The following is a 14,905-nucleotide window of genomic DNA, read 5'->3' as shown; positions in this document are numbered from 1 at the left end:
CCCCAACCCCCAACCCCAACCCCAACCCCAACCCCAACCCCAACCCCAACCCCAACCCCAACCCCAACCCCAACCCCACATTTGAAAAAATAAATAACTTTTTTATTGACACAAAATTAAAATTTTGTATAATTGAATATTGAATTAAATAAAAATTTTAGATCTATTGAAAAATAAATTTTTAAGCTTAAAAATTAAATATAAATCGATAATAAATAATTTTTTTGAGAAAAAAATTAAGTTTTAATTAAAGGTGTCTTTTTAAGATTATTAAATTAACCATTCGGTTTAAAAAAACAATTACTTAAAAACAGCATATAAAAATAACTACAATAATAATATAACAACCAATTTTTGCAATTAGCTTATTAAGTATAAATTTATATTAATTATAATATATTACTATAATCTTTAAACTTAATTATATCTATCTATCAATTATCCTCTTAATCTTGTTCATACTCCTCTTCCTCATTATTATTATCTTCTTATCCATGATTTTTTTCTTATTACTTTTAATTTTATTCATCTATTTACTCTTAATTATTTGTTTTATCATTTTCTACTTTTTCTTTGTGATTAGATTAATTAAAATCACTTTGTCCTTATTAGTGAGGAGAAGAAGAATGATCATTTACTTTTGATTTTATAATAGACTATTCCTCCTCTTCTTCTTTTTCTTCAGTAACTTTTAAATTATTGTGCTTTTAATTTTATTAACTCATTGGAGAACTCACTAAATTGCTTTGATTGTTATGATGTTCATTAATGCTATCCCCTTATTGGTTATGGTTTATCCCAGATTCTTTATCTTGGAAATCAGCATTTCTTGTAAAAAAGAAAGATTTAGTTTTTTCATCTATTCTTATTCTTTCCAATAAAAGTTCTGGATCATTATTACATTCATTAATTAGAATATTCATCCCTATTATTCAAAAAATTAATTATTTTTGAAATACTAGTTGAGTTTATTACCTTCTTCTTCACTCAGCTCAATTTTATACTAGTTAGGCTGCTTTTAGAGATTTTCAAGATGGATTGTAAAATATCTAATAATTATATATTATAAAAGTTAATATATTAAGTAGCAGTAGATATTTGTACTTAGATATCAATAAAACAAATAATTTTATCAACAATAGAAAGAATGAAGATTTAAAATGCTATTAATTTTTTACCCTTATTATACTTTGATTTCTACAAGATAAATAAATGAGCCAATCTTTTTTCCATTTTTATAAATAATTCTTGATTGATTCTTATTTTTAAAAAGAGGCTAGAGCTTTCCTATTGGTTTTTTGCCTATATAATAGTTTAATTTTAATTTACAATCCACCTTGATAAACAAACAAACATAGATAAAAATCTATATTAATTTAAATAGTTTTGAATTTATAAATAAAATAGAATTCTATCAAATAATAATTTTACTGAGTACTGGCTGGCTGCTCTATCTATCTTTCCATATTCCCATTTTAACATGAGTTTTATTTGGCTTAAAGTCTTTGTATTGATACTCTGATATTTAAGATATGTATTTTTCATTTTTTAAGCGTTCTTTTTCCCAAGCTCTAACATCATATTCAGATTTTTGGCTTTAAATGCGTTTAAGCAAGGCTTAATTTTCTATGACTATTTTAACAAATTCCTTTTTACGCAAGGCTTAGTTGAGACTATTTTTAGTTGTATTGAATGGATTCATGCTACTATAAAGAGATGAGCTAAATGCAGACCCATGTTAATTTTGTTGTGTCTGTGCATTAGGATTCTTATTTCTATGTAATATTTGAGTGAGCTTATGAATTAAAATTTTATTTTCTCTTTGAATTTCGTTTCCTCTTGATTGCTGCAAGGCTTCTTTTTTCTTTCTACTTACTAAAAAATCATACTGAGGAGGTGCTTCATTATCAATCATTTTTTTCATGTTTTTAATTTTGTTTTCATGAAGCATAATTTTTCTTTCGTGCTCCCTCTAAAAGCATATTTTACTTTAAACTGGTATTTAACGAAACATTTCGAAAAGCTATTATATTCTAATATACTTATTTTTATAATTAAATTGCTTTGAACTAAATGATTTTTATAATTTTTTATTATATTTTTTTCTTATTTGTTTGTTTGCTTGTAAATGTATGTATGAATGTAAAAATATACGTATGCTGGCCTTTTTGTTATTTAATATTATAATAACAACTTTTACAGTTTTTTTTGCAATTTTATTTATTTATTTTTGAAAGATAGAACAACAAAAAACAATTTAAGACTCTTATTATAAAAATCTAATGACACTCATAGCTAGCTTGCTTGCTTGATATTAACATTTGAAATTAATTATTATTTTAAGAAACTTATAAAACACATTCTTTTTTATAAAATTGTTTAAAACATTAGCAAATCGTAAAGAGAAATCTAATTAAACAAAAATTTAACTTGGCCAAACTAAAAAATAAGGAAAACAAACTAACAAATATGCAAAATTTTATTCATATAATAAATTATTTTGAGCTTTCTTTATTTTTATTTTTAAAAATTGAATATTCAACAATATATACGAAAATATAATAAATTATTTGTTTGTTTATTTATTTATGAGTTTATTTATGAATTATGTGTTTAAGTTTAAAATGTAAATTTGTTAAAATAAATATCCTAATAAATATGGAAATCCCTCATTCATTTTTAAAAGTATTTGTAGTAAGAAGATTCTATTATTTCTACCTTGGCTTTTTTCAACAAGAAGAAACTTGAAAACAAGCATGAAAATGTAAAAAGAAGGAAAATATATTTTTGGCCAAACAAAGGAATAATTATTTAGACAAATGCTGCAACAAAAGAACCAAATCCTTCAATAATACCAGCTAGAAGAGCTGTAATATTTTTATAGTGCTTAACCTCTGGTTGCTAAGCAAGGTCAATTGCAATAGCTCCACCAAGCATAGTATAAGGACCACCAAGGCATATACCAATAAGTAAAACGAATATGTAGTAAGGAGCAGCAACTCCATTAGGGAGGAAGTGGATTATAAACATAATAAAACTGCTGATGATAAGAAAGATACTAATAGTAGTAGCCTTCATTTTAAATTTATCAATAAGCATACCTAAAAGCAAACCTCCTGCTAAAGTACCAATTTCATTCATAGAGCAAATAAAAGCAGCTTAATTTTTTAAACCATGTTCTTACAAGTAAATAGGAAGCCAAAACATTAAACCATAGATAGTTCCTTTAGCTCCTCCTTAAGTTAGTGCAAATATTGTCAATCCCGGTACTTTTAACCATGCATTGAATACATTCAGCTAATCTTCTTATTTAGACTAGCCTTCAATAATATTTGACTATGTGTCACTTTATTTTTATCCTTGGTTTTCAATTTCATGTTGATTTGGCATGTCACTTTAGTAAGCTAAATTATCTCCTCCTTAGTAAATTTTAATACGATCATTATTATTTTCTGATAAGTCATCATTGTCATTGTTATTCTCATTATTATTGTTATTTTTATTGTTATTTGAAGAGGGTATTTCCTCTTCTTCATTTTATTACTTTTCGTTTTTTAAATAATGATTTACTTTGCTATTCAAAACTGGTGATTCATTTCTATGTACAATTTAATCTTTAGAATTAGATTCTGTTACATTTATTTATTATTGTTAATTCTATTAAGGATTTTCTGCATCTTTTTATTAAGAGTCATCATCATCTTCTTACATTCTTATTTCATCTTACTTTTTTTTATTTTAAACATGAATCTACTTATGTTCACCACTATTTTCTTCTTTATCTTTATCTTCTTGATTTTGTTAAGAATCATCTTAAAATGCATAATAATTATTAGGCATTTCTAAAACAACAGTTTAATTACGCTTATCATCCTCATCGTTATTTTCTTGACCATTCTTAGATTAGTTATTTCCATATTTTTTATTTTGATTCTGTTAAAATATATCTAAATCTTCATTGGTTATACCTAATTTATTAGGATATGGCTCCAGGTTAAAGATTACTATAGATCCAATAATTAGGAGGAATATACCTATTATAAAAAGTACGAATTTCCAATTCAAATCCAAAACGTTGACAGCAAGATCTTAAATAAAATAGCCTATCATATTTCCAACATTACCATTTGTACCCCATATGCCCATTAGCAGACCTTTTTTACCATTTCCGAACCAATTTCCCATACAAGCAACAACAGATGGCCACCCAGTTGATTAACTTACACCATTTAGCATCATCATTAAAAGAATAAATCCTTTATTTATACTTACTTGGCAGATAAAGTAAATAAATAGTAAGCAGACAGAAGCACTTACCATTCCGAAGCCAAGAAAATACTAAATCTAAAAACGACTTGAATAACCTCCTAAAAATTTCATTGATAGAGCATAGCACAGTAAGAAGCAGGTGTCTACTAAACCTAAATAATGATCGTCTTTTTCATCCAAATCCTCTTTTAAACTTTGTTTGGAAGCTGACCAAGCAGTTCTGGTTGAGTGAATTGCTGCATAAGCCAGAAAAGTCAAAATAAAAACAAAAATTTAATTCCTAATTATAATTTATCTTTTTTCTTCACTTAGTTACGGCACTTGCTTATTAATAGGTATGGATTAGTTAGCTTCATATTCTTAATCAATTTATTGCTTTTATTCCTCTTAAAGTCTAAGATGAGGAAGATTATCTTCTTCTACCTGCATTTTTATATTTTGCTTTTAATTAATTTCTTTTGTAATATTAAATATGTTATAAATGGGTCTAATTTTTAAAATAGCAAATATGAAAAATCTACTCTATTTTTAGGATTGTAGTTTAAATATTTATTGCTATTTTTGAATTAATAAGCCTAGCTTATGGTTCTATTTAAAATTAAATGAATCTTGAATAAATAGCTATTTGTTTATGTTAGTACTGTTGATATATCTTTTTTACTAAGTGCTAGTTTTTATTTACAATGAATTTTTATCCTAAATAATTATTTCTATTTATTACTCCATCAATATTATAATGATTAATTGGATCTCATGATATTATAGGAAAATTGGATAAAATCAGAAATTAAAAAATAGATTTAAAAGTGGTGTATTAGTTGATTAAGTGTTTTTTATTTCAGATTTTAGGATTTTCATCTAACTTTAGTTACAAGCAAATTTAAAATATAAATTATTGACAAAATTTTTTTTCTATTTTATTGAATCTATCTATTCATTTATGAATTTTCAAGATTCAAAGCAATTAATTCATTAATTTATTTTATGTAAGTAATAAATTCTAAGTAAATAAATACTAAAATATAAAAAAAAATAACAATTTAAAAAATCATTAATATTTAGATATACCAAATTAAATTTTATTATTTATTTTACCAAAAATAAAATAAAATTATTTGACTATTTAAGTTCTAAAAATTATCAAAAAATAAAAATGTTTTTCAATCAATTCAAATAAATGGAAAAGTCTTTTGAATAAGATTAAAATTAATCTTATATATAATAAAAATTTATTATTTTTAGCTCTTATTTTTTTTGATATAGTTCTTTTAATTCTAAAGATACCTTTAAACAATTAAGCTTAATTAATGTAAAATATATTGATTCATGATTGTATTTTGGCAGTTTCTTGTTTAAAAAATATTCATTTCTATTATTTCAAGGAAATACTATAATATAGTTAATTAATAAACATTATTAAAATATTGTATTCAAAGAAGATCTTAAAAGTTTTGCTAATTACTGTAAACAATTAATTATCAGCTAAGATTTAATTTTAAACTATTTATGAAATACTTAAAATGATGGTAAAACTTTGCTAAAAATAAAATATAAAAGTCAGGATTTTTTAACAAAATTTTTTAATTTCTTGTATCTCTCTGTTCCTATATTATATTACTGATTAAATTTTTTTTTTCTACATTTTAATTATTTTCTTTATATTTATTTTTAAAATACTTATGAAAATCATTCAAAATACAGAAATCTTTTTTAATATTGTCAGTAAAAAAATTTTTTTTAAAGTAAATAAATTTGTAAAATCTTTTTCAAAAACAAAAATTAATTCTTAGCTAAAAAAGAAGGTTTTCTTGTTCATTTAGATTTAAATAAACATATGAACTTAAACCTTCTTTTACTCAAAAATCTCTATAGAAGAAGGATATATTAATTAATTAAGCAGAAACTTATAAAGCTATTCCATTATCAACCTAAATGATTTAAGTGCGTCTCAAAAAGCGAAAATACAATTACTAATGAAGCTATAAATTGTAAATGTACATTTGAAAACAACGTTTTAAGATGAAAATTTTATGAATAAAGATTACTGATGGTGGGTATTTAGAATCCATACTATGTTAAAATAAATTAATAATCAGAACTAATTAGAATGTAATTCAGTATAGACATTTTGGTTTAGAGCTATATTTGTTGGCTTTATTCTAAATATTTCTATATACACTATACTTAAATCCCACAAATTTTTTGTAAGCAGAGCCATTTTATATTTAAAGTGTAATATGTGTATATATAAAATAAATAAATAATGGATTAAAAAATATTATGGAAGGAATTATTTATTCTATTAATCAAAAATGAAATTAAGAGATTAAATATAAAGGAAGGAATTTATTTATTTATTTTCAAATTTTGCAAAAAATTAAAATTCCTTAATATTACATTCAGTTGAAGCTAGAAAGTTGAATGAATTTGAATTTTTTATGAAAATTGAAAGAGGAAATCCCCCTTTCAAATTAATCTTTTAATTTTTATTTTTTATCAAAAAAAAATCAAGCTCCATTTTTATTTTTTCTGATTAATAGAATAAATAATTCCATAATATTTTTTTTTTATTATTTATAATCATATTACACTTTAAAAATAAAATAACTGGGCTTACAAAATATCTGTGGGATTTAAGTAAAAAGCAAATTAAATAAATAAAGATAGACATAAGTATGGAAAAGTTTATCGTTTCTGCTCTTCAATTATTTGCTAATAACTAGGAATGGAAAAAAATATCAATCTATCTATATTGGTACCTTTATATCATGTGAAGTTATAGAAGATAAATTAACTAATAAATAAACTCCAATGATGCTATAGTAGAGAGTGATGAAAGTCCATTCACTTACTCATTAGGTGATGATTACTCTTATACCTAAAGCTTTTAATTGTAGGAATAATTGAGTAAGTTTACTAAAATTTTATAAGCAGTGTAGGAAAAATAAGAAATAATACCATCATATTATCTATATTCTTGAATTTTTATATAATAAATTAGAAACAAAACATGAGTTTATTCCTATGGATCTGAATAGTTTCTTATAATAAACCATACAAGTACACTAATAAATCTGACCCTCACGCTAATAGGAAATTTGCAAAGGAAATTTTACTTCCAACAGAATTGAAGGTCTATTAGGAACTTTTAAAGAATATAGTTGCTTTAATCGAGAGAAAATACTTTTCTTAATTTATAAAGAAATCAATCATCCATCAGATAGGATTTACAAAAAATTACAGAACAAGCTGAAAACCTTGATCAGATAAATTCCAGATAAGACTAATCTATATATCCAGATTCAATTAATATACATTTAAATTTCTATTTGCGATACAGGTGATAGAGTGCTACATCCCTACAAACTAGAGAAATTGTAAAAGCTAAAGCTATCTAAGCTCAGATTTCAATACAATACATTATAATAAATTATTGAATTATATGATAATCATTTAATAAAATGAGCCACTTACTTGATAAGAAATTACTTAATAATAATAATAGTACAAATAGTGACGTATATAAAAATTAAGTCATTCTGTGCTATTATATCAACAATTATTTGGAAATTTTTATTAAAAAAGTAATTTGTGTTTGTTTTAACCAAACTTGAAAGAAGAAACAATCAAATAATTAATTTTTTTTTTCAAAAATGAAATTAGATATTTTAAACAGATAATAAATTATTATCTTTTGAATCTTTGCTATTAAAATTAAAGAAAAGCATGATTTTGATCTTTCGATATGAAATTATTGTTATTTATCTTTTTAATAAAATTTTAATTGGTAATAAATTAATTAAATAAAAAAAATTTAATTAAAAAGCATTTTCTTGGTTGTAAAATATATTTTTTAATTGTTTATTTGATTTTAAACATTTAAAATTTCTACCATATAAAAGAAAAATATTTGAAAATATTATTTAGCTACTTATATATAGCCATGCTTAATAATTAATGAGGAGTTATAGTTGATCCTTTGATTTATAAATTTATAAAACAAATACTTTATTATAGCAAACATTACATAATTTTTTAGGTAATGTTAATTAAATGAAAGAAAAATTTATTCATTGAAAGTATAAAATAGTTATAAATCTGACTTAAAATTGTGACATTTCTGGATTATAATTATTATCTCTAACAAATTTATAATAACTTGTTTAATTATTTAGGTAAATGAGTGGTATTTATTCGTTTATATTAAATAATTTGAATATTTAGATACATTTTTGATATTTATCTATTCATTATTTTTAGTATATTAAGTTCAAAGATAGTTAGCTAGTTAGTTATATTATTAAAAAGAAACTATCTTTAATTAATTAATTAATTTCAAAATTTTATATTAAATAAGATTAATTTATTTATTTACCATTAACAAATAAACCTATCAATGAAAAAGGTTTTCAAATCGAAGGCCTATAAAGATAAGTTAAAAGGACATAAGGATGGAGTAATTAAGATCTACTCTCCTTATGGTCCTGACTCTGGTCTATTGCTATCTGCCTCTAAAGATGGATGCATTAGAGGTAAATTTGCAAGAATTATATTTCAAGATTAGAACTGCTAATCTCAAAAAAATAATTTTCAGAATTTCATGATAACTTATTAGCATATATTAATAATTTACCTATTTAAAATTAGCTTGGGATTTAATAGAGCGTAAGATTACAGTTAAGCTATTATTAAGTAGAGATGGAAATGATACTTCATAGATGGCTTATTAGAAAGATGATGATTAATAATCAGGAGATGATGATGATGTAAATAGAGATGAAGAAAATGTATAGCAATAGAAAAACAAAGTAAAAAAAATAAACTATCAATTTAAGATGTTTTAATGGTTAAAAAAAATAATATAAAGGACTCAAAGAAAACAATTGATTAATTTACAGCAGCATGCTTTAGCGAGAATTCAGTTTATGGAGGTTATGAAGATGGTTTAATTTGTTCATGGAATATAAAAGAAGGTAGTTTGAATTCCCTCTATAAGGGACACTCTGAAGCAATTACAGAATTAGAATTTTTAAATACCCGTTTATTAATTTCTGCATCACTTGACTAAACTATTAGAGTTTGGGATACAATGGTAAATCTTGAAGCTTATAATAAAACTGTTTTTATAAATAATTTTAAAGACCTTTTTGTATTTATTAATATAAAACTAACTTTTTTTAATTAGAATGGAATGAATGAAACAATATATCATTTGAATGGTCCTGTAAACTTAATGAGGATTAATAAAAAATACATTTAAGCAATTACAAATAAAAATACATTTGTGGAGATAAACAGTGATGTAAATATTCAAATAAAATATTTATGATTATTTTAAAATATGTATTTTAATTAAAAATATAAGAATTCTAAGGTTACTAAGAGCGTTCATTTCACAAGTACTTCAGTTACTAGCTTTATTACCTATGAAAATTAACTTATTATAGCTACAATTAACAATATTATGGAGGTTTATGATTTAGATTCACTAGATTAAGAAAATGTTTAGCCAAATTATATAATAGAAAATAATAAAGATTGGATTTTATGCATGAAGATTTTAGATAATTATCTTTACACAGGTGGAGATGATCGTAGAATTAAAGTTTGGGATCTTTCTACAAAATGTAAGTATTTAATAAAAGTTGCAAAATTATCTTAATAAGCAATAATAAAATAAAGTAACGTTAGTTGAGGATTTTATAGGACACGAAGACGGAGTAGTTTGCATAGACTTTGCTGATAATATGCTTTATAGTGGTTCATTTGATCATTCTATTAGATCTTGGAATTTAAAAGAAATGGAAAATCGTATAAGAGAAAGGGCACAGATGTTTAAAGAAGATATTTGGAGTAGAAAGTATGATGCTTGGTATAAAGTTTTTTACAAGAAAAAAAAGAAAGGAAAAAAAGGAAGTAAAAGTAAAAAATGAATTTAAATTTATATGTTTAATTTAATAGCATAAATAATATTAATCTTATGTATAAATTTTATAATTACTAAAAAAAACTAAATTATGTTTGTTGTTTTATAATCTTTAGTTTCTTATATTATTAATAAATAATCTGTATAAAAAATTGTTGTATTTAATCACAATGATTTTATTTTTTAAGCTTTTTATCAATAAGTTAATAAATTTATTTAAATATTGTGTATTAATTAGTAAATAAACTCAGAATAAATTTTAAAAACCAAAATTTAATTTTTAACTTAAAAAACCTATCACTTGAAAGATATTTTGAATTTTAATTTAAAACATTATATTAATTAAGGTATGTCAAAGAATCAATTTGAAAAAACAACTTTATTTTATAAATTTAAATTATGCAAATTTAATTAGATTATTGAAAAAGTAAATTTATTTGATTTATTTTATGCTTTAGAATTATTTTAAAAATAAATATTTATTTATTTTTAAATTAAAAGCTATTTTTAAGTAGAATTAAATAGAAAAAAAGTTTAAATAAAAAATTAAATTTTTTATTTTACATTTCTTTTTTTGCAATGATAGTAAGTTCTAAAAGATCTTTATATTATTAATTTATTAATTAGCAATTAGTGTACCAAGTCGCTTGCTTAACATAATAATTTTAAAAGCTTAAATTATATTAATAATTTGAGTAAATTTGTATATAAATTTTATTAATGTGAAACATTTTATTTTTGTAAATGATTTTAAATAGCTAATGAAATGTAGATAAGTTTTTTATTATAATAGACATTTCAATATATTTTATATTATAAAGAAAAGCTAAATAAGGAGGCAAATTTAGGGAGAAATAGCCATAATTTTATTAATTATATTAAGTTAAATTCAATAGGAAAAAAGATTCTTTCAAAATTGCATAGAGACAATTATCTAATAAAACAAATTAATTAAAAGAAGATACACACATACATTAAAATTAATTAAATAAAAACAATAATAATTAGGAAAAGAGTTAAAAAACAGGCACAAAATATATAAAAATGGTCGATTTATACAAAGAAATAGATTTTTCTTAAGAATTAAAGGATACCCCAGAATTAGAACCTTTCTTAAAAGCAAAAGCAAAAGAAGAATAGGAAGAATTGAGCTCAGATTATATTCAAAAGCCATTCTTAGATAGATCATATCATGAGTTTATTATTGGTAATTTGCCTTTATATTTTGCATAATATCCAAATGTCTAGATTCATCACAATCATTCATTAATTTGTTTGTTTGCAAGAAAATTTCATTGATTTCTTATCTATTAAGGCTTTTTTTTATAAAATATTTTTTAATTATTATAGTTACTGGTTTACCCAATACTGAAGCAGCAAAAACTGAACAATTTAAAACTTTCTTCTAAAATAAAATTCTTTAACCAACTGCTCTTCTTGAAAAGATTAAAGTTATCGAATTCTAACTTGACAACGATGGAAACTTTTAAGGGTAAATTATTTATTAAGTTAAAGTGTATTAGAATTAATGACTGAAAATTTAACTTTAGTTAGTTAAATAAGATTAAGATAAAGAAAAATAATATATTAATATAATATAAATTTTCAATTTTAAATCAATCATTAAGTTGTTTAATGTTTAATAGAAAATTAGTAATGTAAAAATTAGATGATGTTTAAATTTATTTTTAAAATTAAATCAAACAGTATCTGCATTCTCGCTTTCGATAACGCTACTAATGCTTAAGAAGGTTTAAATAAATTGAACGGTCTTAAATTCATGAAATATTAATTGAGCGCTTATTCTTTGTATAGTTTCTAACAAGCTCTTGACTGTCCTGATGAATTCACAGCTCCTGTTAATTTGACCAAAAGAGAACTTTTAGAGTGGAACTTTGAAAACAGAAAAAGTTTAATGTCATTATAAATCGGTAACAAGGTCTATAATTACTGGGTTTCCCATCTAGAAAACGAACTTTAAAACATTTTAATGAAGCCTGTTGAAGAAGGTAATACTTTGTTTATTTCAATAAAAGATATTTTTATTTTCTTCTTTTTAAAAAAACAAAAAAAATTAATAAATCAAAAGTTTTTTTAATTTTAGCTTAGTTAGCAAAGTGCTACTTGATAATTATTTTAAAAATGGATAGAAAATCAATCGCAATCAATTAAAAAAAACAAATCAACAATTAACAACCCTTTTAACAATATATTTTGATAGAAATAAAACCTAATTTAGCAATTATAATATTTTTTTACTCAATAAAAATTAATTATGCAAATCAGCCACATTAAATTGATAATCAGAAATAATCATCGAAATTAACATGCATTAATTTTTATAAAATACAAACGCTTTTTATATTGAGATTGTAATATTCTTTTTTATGCCAACAATTAGGTTAAGCTCCAGTCAATCCTGAAAATTTGTACACACCCCTTGAAAGCTCTACTAATGAAATCGTTTGGAGCAAGAATGGTACTTACATGGTTGAAATTTTACCTACTGGTTTCAGATTATATGGTGGAAAAGATTTGAAAAAGCTTTCTTTCTTCCCTCACCCTGAAGTTAAAAATATCGAATTCTCTCCTTGCGAAAACTATATTCTTTCTTATAACGGAACTATTGTCGATGCTCCTAATGAAGATAATTTCATCGTATGGTAACTTAACGAAGTTAAGGTACTCAGAGTTTTCAAAGCTAAACAACAAGATGTTTGGACTACTATGAAATGGAGTTACGATGGTAAATATATTGGTAAAATCGATGATCACAAGGTCTCCGTTTACGAACTCCCTGAAATGAAAATGCTTGAAGATAGTTCAAAAAATCCTACATCAATAAATATTAGAAATGTACAGAAATTTTTCTGGTCTAGCAAGTAAAATATTCTTATTGGCTGTTCTTACTATGGTCCTCATCGTGAACACGATAAGCAAGTCTCAACTAGAATTTCAATGTTTGAAGTAAGCATTTAAATATTAAAATCAAATTGTTTTTATTTACATATACTGACATTAATTTGTAATAAAAAGATTCCTAGTAGAAGAGAATTCAAGTGGAGAACAATTAGCAACGAAAGTTCTGATATTGATATTTTCCCAAGTGTCAATGGTCAATACGTTATTGCCATCATTAAAAAGATTAAGAATAAAAAATCTAATTAATAGTCCTCTTCCCATACTATATAAGTTGCCAATATTCGTAACAAAGGTTAAATGGATATCTGTGAACAAGAAATTAATGAAAAGGTTCACACTTACTCTGTCGATCCTTACTAAGGTCGTATTGGTTTAATTTACAAGGCTGGCGAATTAAGTAAGATCAATAATTTATTTTGGATAGCTTATAAATTTTAAATTAAATTTGCAAATTATTAGGAGGAGAATAAAAGTCTATGATTTATCACACTTAAATTTACCATATTGAAGAAGAAAGCAAGAGTTATACCATTAAAGATGCTGGTAGATTTAGCAATAAAAATACAAACGAAATCTAGTTCTCTAACAGCAGTGGATTCTTTGTTTTGATTAATAAGGATATTAATTCTTCCTATTGTGGTTATATGGAAACTGGTTTCACTCGTAAGGATAAGGGCAAATTAATTAGTGAAATTACCAGATCTTACAATAACTTATCATATATTGATAGTGCTGCTTACGATCAATCAGGACGTTACATATTTACTAGCTCTCAAAAAACAAAATCATTCCAAATTTGGACTGCTTTTGGTGATTAAATTTTCAAGGATACTATAACTGACCCTGCTGGTATTAAAAATATAATTTGGAGACCTAGACTTACTCATTTACTTGACGAAAAGTAGGAATCATTAATCCAAACCACTTACAAGGATTACAAAAAAACGTAAATTTTAAATTATTAATGAAACACCATAATAGTAAAATGTTAAAAAAATAGCTACGAAGAAGAAGACGATAAGATTATCAATAAGAAAGAACATGAAAGAAGAGAAAAAAGAGACAAATTAAAATAAGAAGTAATAATATTAATTGATATGTTATAATTAATAATAATAATAATTTATTATAAAATATAAGTTCTTAGAATATTTAAATGCCAAGAGAAAAGAATGGAAAGATACTAAACAAGAAAGAGTTGCTCTTTTAGGTAATTAATTAATTAATTAATTTTATTAAGTATATTAATAATTTTATTCACTTATTTATATAGGTTTTGATGAAGAAGATGAGACTGATATTGTTTATGATGAATTCATTGAAAACGAAAGAGTTGTACAAACTGAAATCATTGATGAAGAAGAAATCGAAGATCCTAACAACTGATATGCATGAAAGAAGCTTAAAACATAATCTTATTTAAATTCTTAAGTTTAAAAGAATATAATACTATATCAAACACAAACATTCATTAACTTTTAAAAATTTAATGAGTTACTTTAATTACAACATCAACAAATAACCAATAATGCTCTAATTTTTGAAAGGAGAATCTAAATCTTACCATATCAACTAATAATATTCATATTACGTATATATTTTTAATAATGCTGTTCTCACTGTTATTTGGGACTCTTTATTTAAAATTATTTTCATTCATGTATAATTATTCTAAATACTAACAAATGTAATCAGTTTAAATTATATATTTAATTTAATTTTTCTAATTCAAAATTTTATACTTTACAATTAATTATAGTCTAAATTTTTACTTAGAATTTTTAAAAT

At 23.2% G+C, this 14,905-nt stretch overlaps 4 protein-coding genes across 4 annotated transcripts; 2 read left to right on the top strand and 2 right to left on the bottom strand. All coding sequences in view use genetic code 6, as the record gives it.

Moving 5' to 3' along the window:
* Positions 1–263: 263 nt before the first annotated feature.
* TTHERM_00443120 (hypothetical protein) lies at positions 264–2,225 on the bottom strand (the record flags this gene model as incomplete). Its single annotated transcript, XM_001033225.2, has 4 exons — positions 264–925; positions 976–1,049; positions 1,179–1,302; positions 1,432–2,225. Coding segments are annotated over 4 exons (1,482 nt in total), but the record flags the coding sequence as incomplete, so codon positions are not given.
* A 448-nt stretch (positions 2,226–2,673) lies between these two features.
* On the bottom strand, positions 2,674–4,995 carry TTHERM_00443110 (MFS transporter; the record flags this gene model as incomplete). Its single annotated transcript, XM_001033224.3, has 1 exon — positions 2,674–4,995. One exon carries the CDS (start codon positions 4,993–4,995, stop codon positions 2,674–2,676), a length of 2,322 nt encoding a protein of 773 aa, XP_001033224.2.
* Positions 4,996–8,665: 3,670 nt separating this feature from the next.
* TTHERM_00443109 (hypothetical protein) lies at positions 8,666–10,202 on the top strand (the record flags this gene model as incomplete). Its single annotated transcript, XM_001470646.2, has 6 exons — positions 8,666–8,801; positions 8,917–9,077; positions 9,137–9,361; positions 9,455–9,571; positions 9,635–9,896; positions 9,952–10,202. The coding sequence occupies 6 exons, from the start codon at positions 8,666–8,668 to the stop codon at positions 10,200–10,202; spliced, it is 1,152 nt and encodes a 383-aa protein (XP_001470696.1).
* A 1,037-nt stretch (positions 10,203–11,239) lies between these two features.
* On the top strand, positions 11,240–14,503 carry TTHERM_00443100 (eukaryotic translation initiation factor 3 subunit B, putative; the record flags this gene model as incomplete). The annotated part of the gene is made up of 9 exons (XM_001033223.2): positions 11,240–11,402; positions 11,546–11,687; positions 11,903–12,204; positions 12,597–13,162; positions 13,232–13,514; positions 13,577–14,063; positions 14,118–14,196; positions 14,258–14,327; positions 14,391–14,503. 9 exons carry the CDS (start codon positions 11,240–11,242, stop codon positions 14,501–14,503), a joined length of 2,205 nt encoding a protein of 734 aa, XP_001033223.2.
* Between the last annotated feature and the right edge of the window lie 402 nt (positions 14,504–14,905).

Source organism: Tetrahymena thermophila (assembly GCF_000189635.1).
Source record: "Tetrahymena thermophila SB210 genomic scaffold scf_8254609, whole genome shotgun sequence".
Lineage (NCBI taxonomy): Eukaryota > Ciliophora > Oligohymenophorea > Hymenostomatida > Tetrahymenidae > Tetrahymena > Tetrahymena thermophila.
This window is presented reverse-complemented; position numbering and strand designations above follow the sequence as displayed.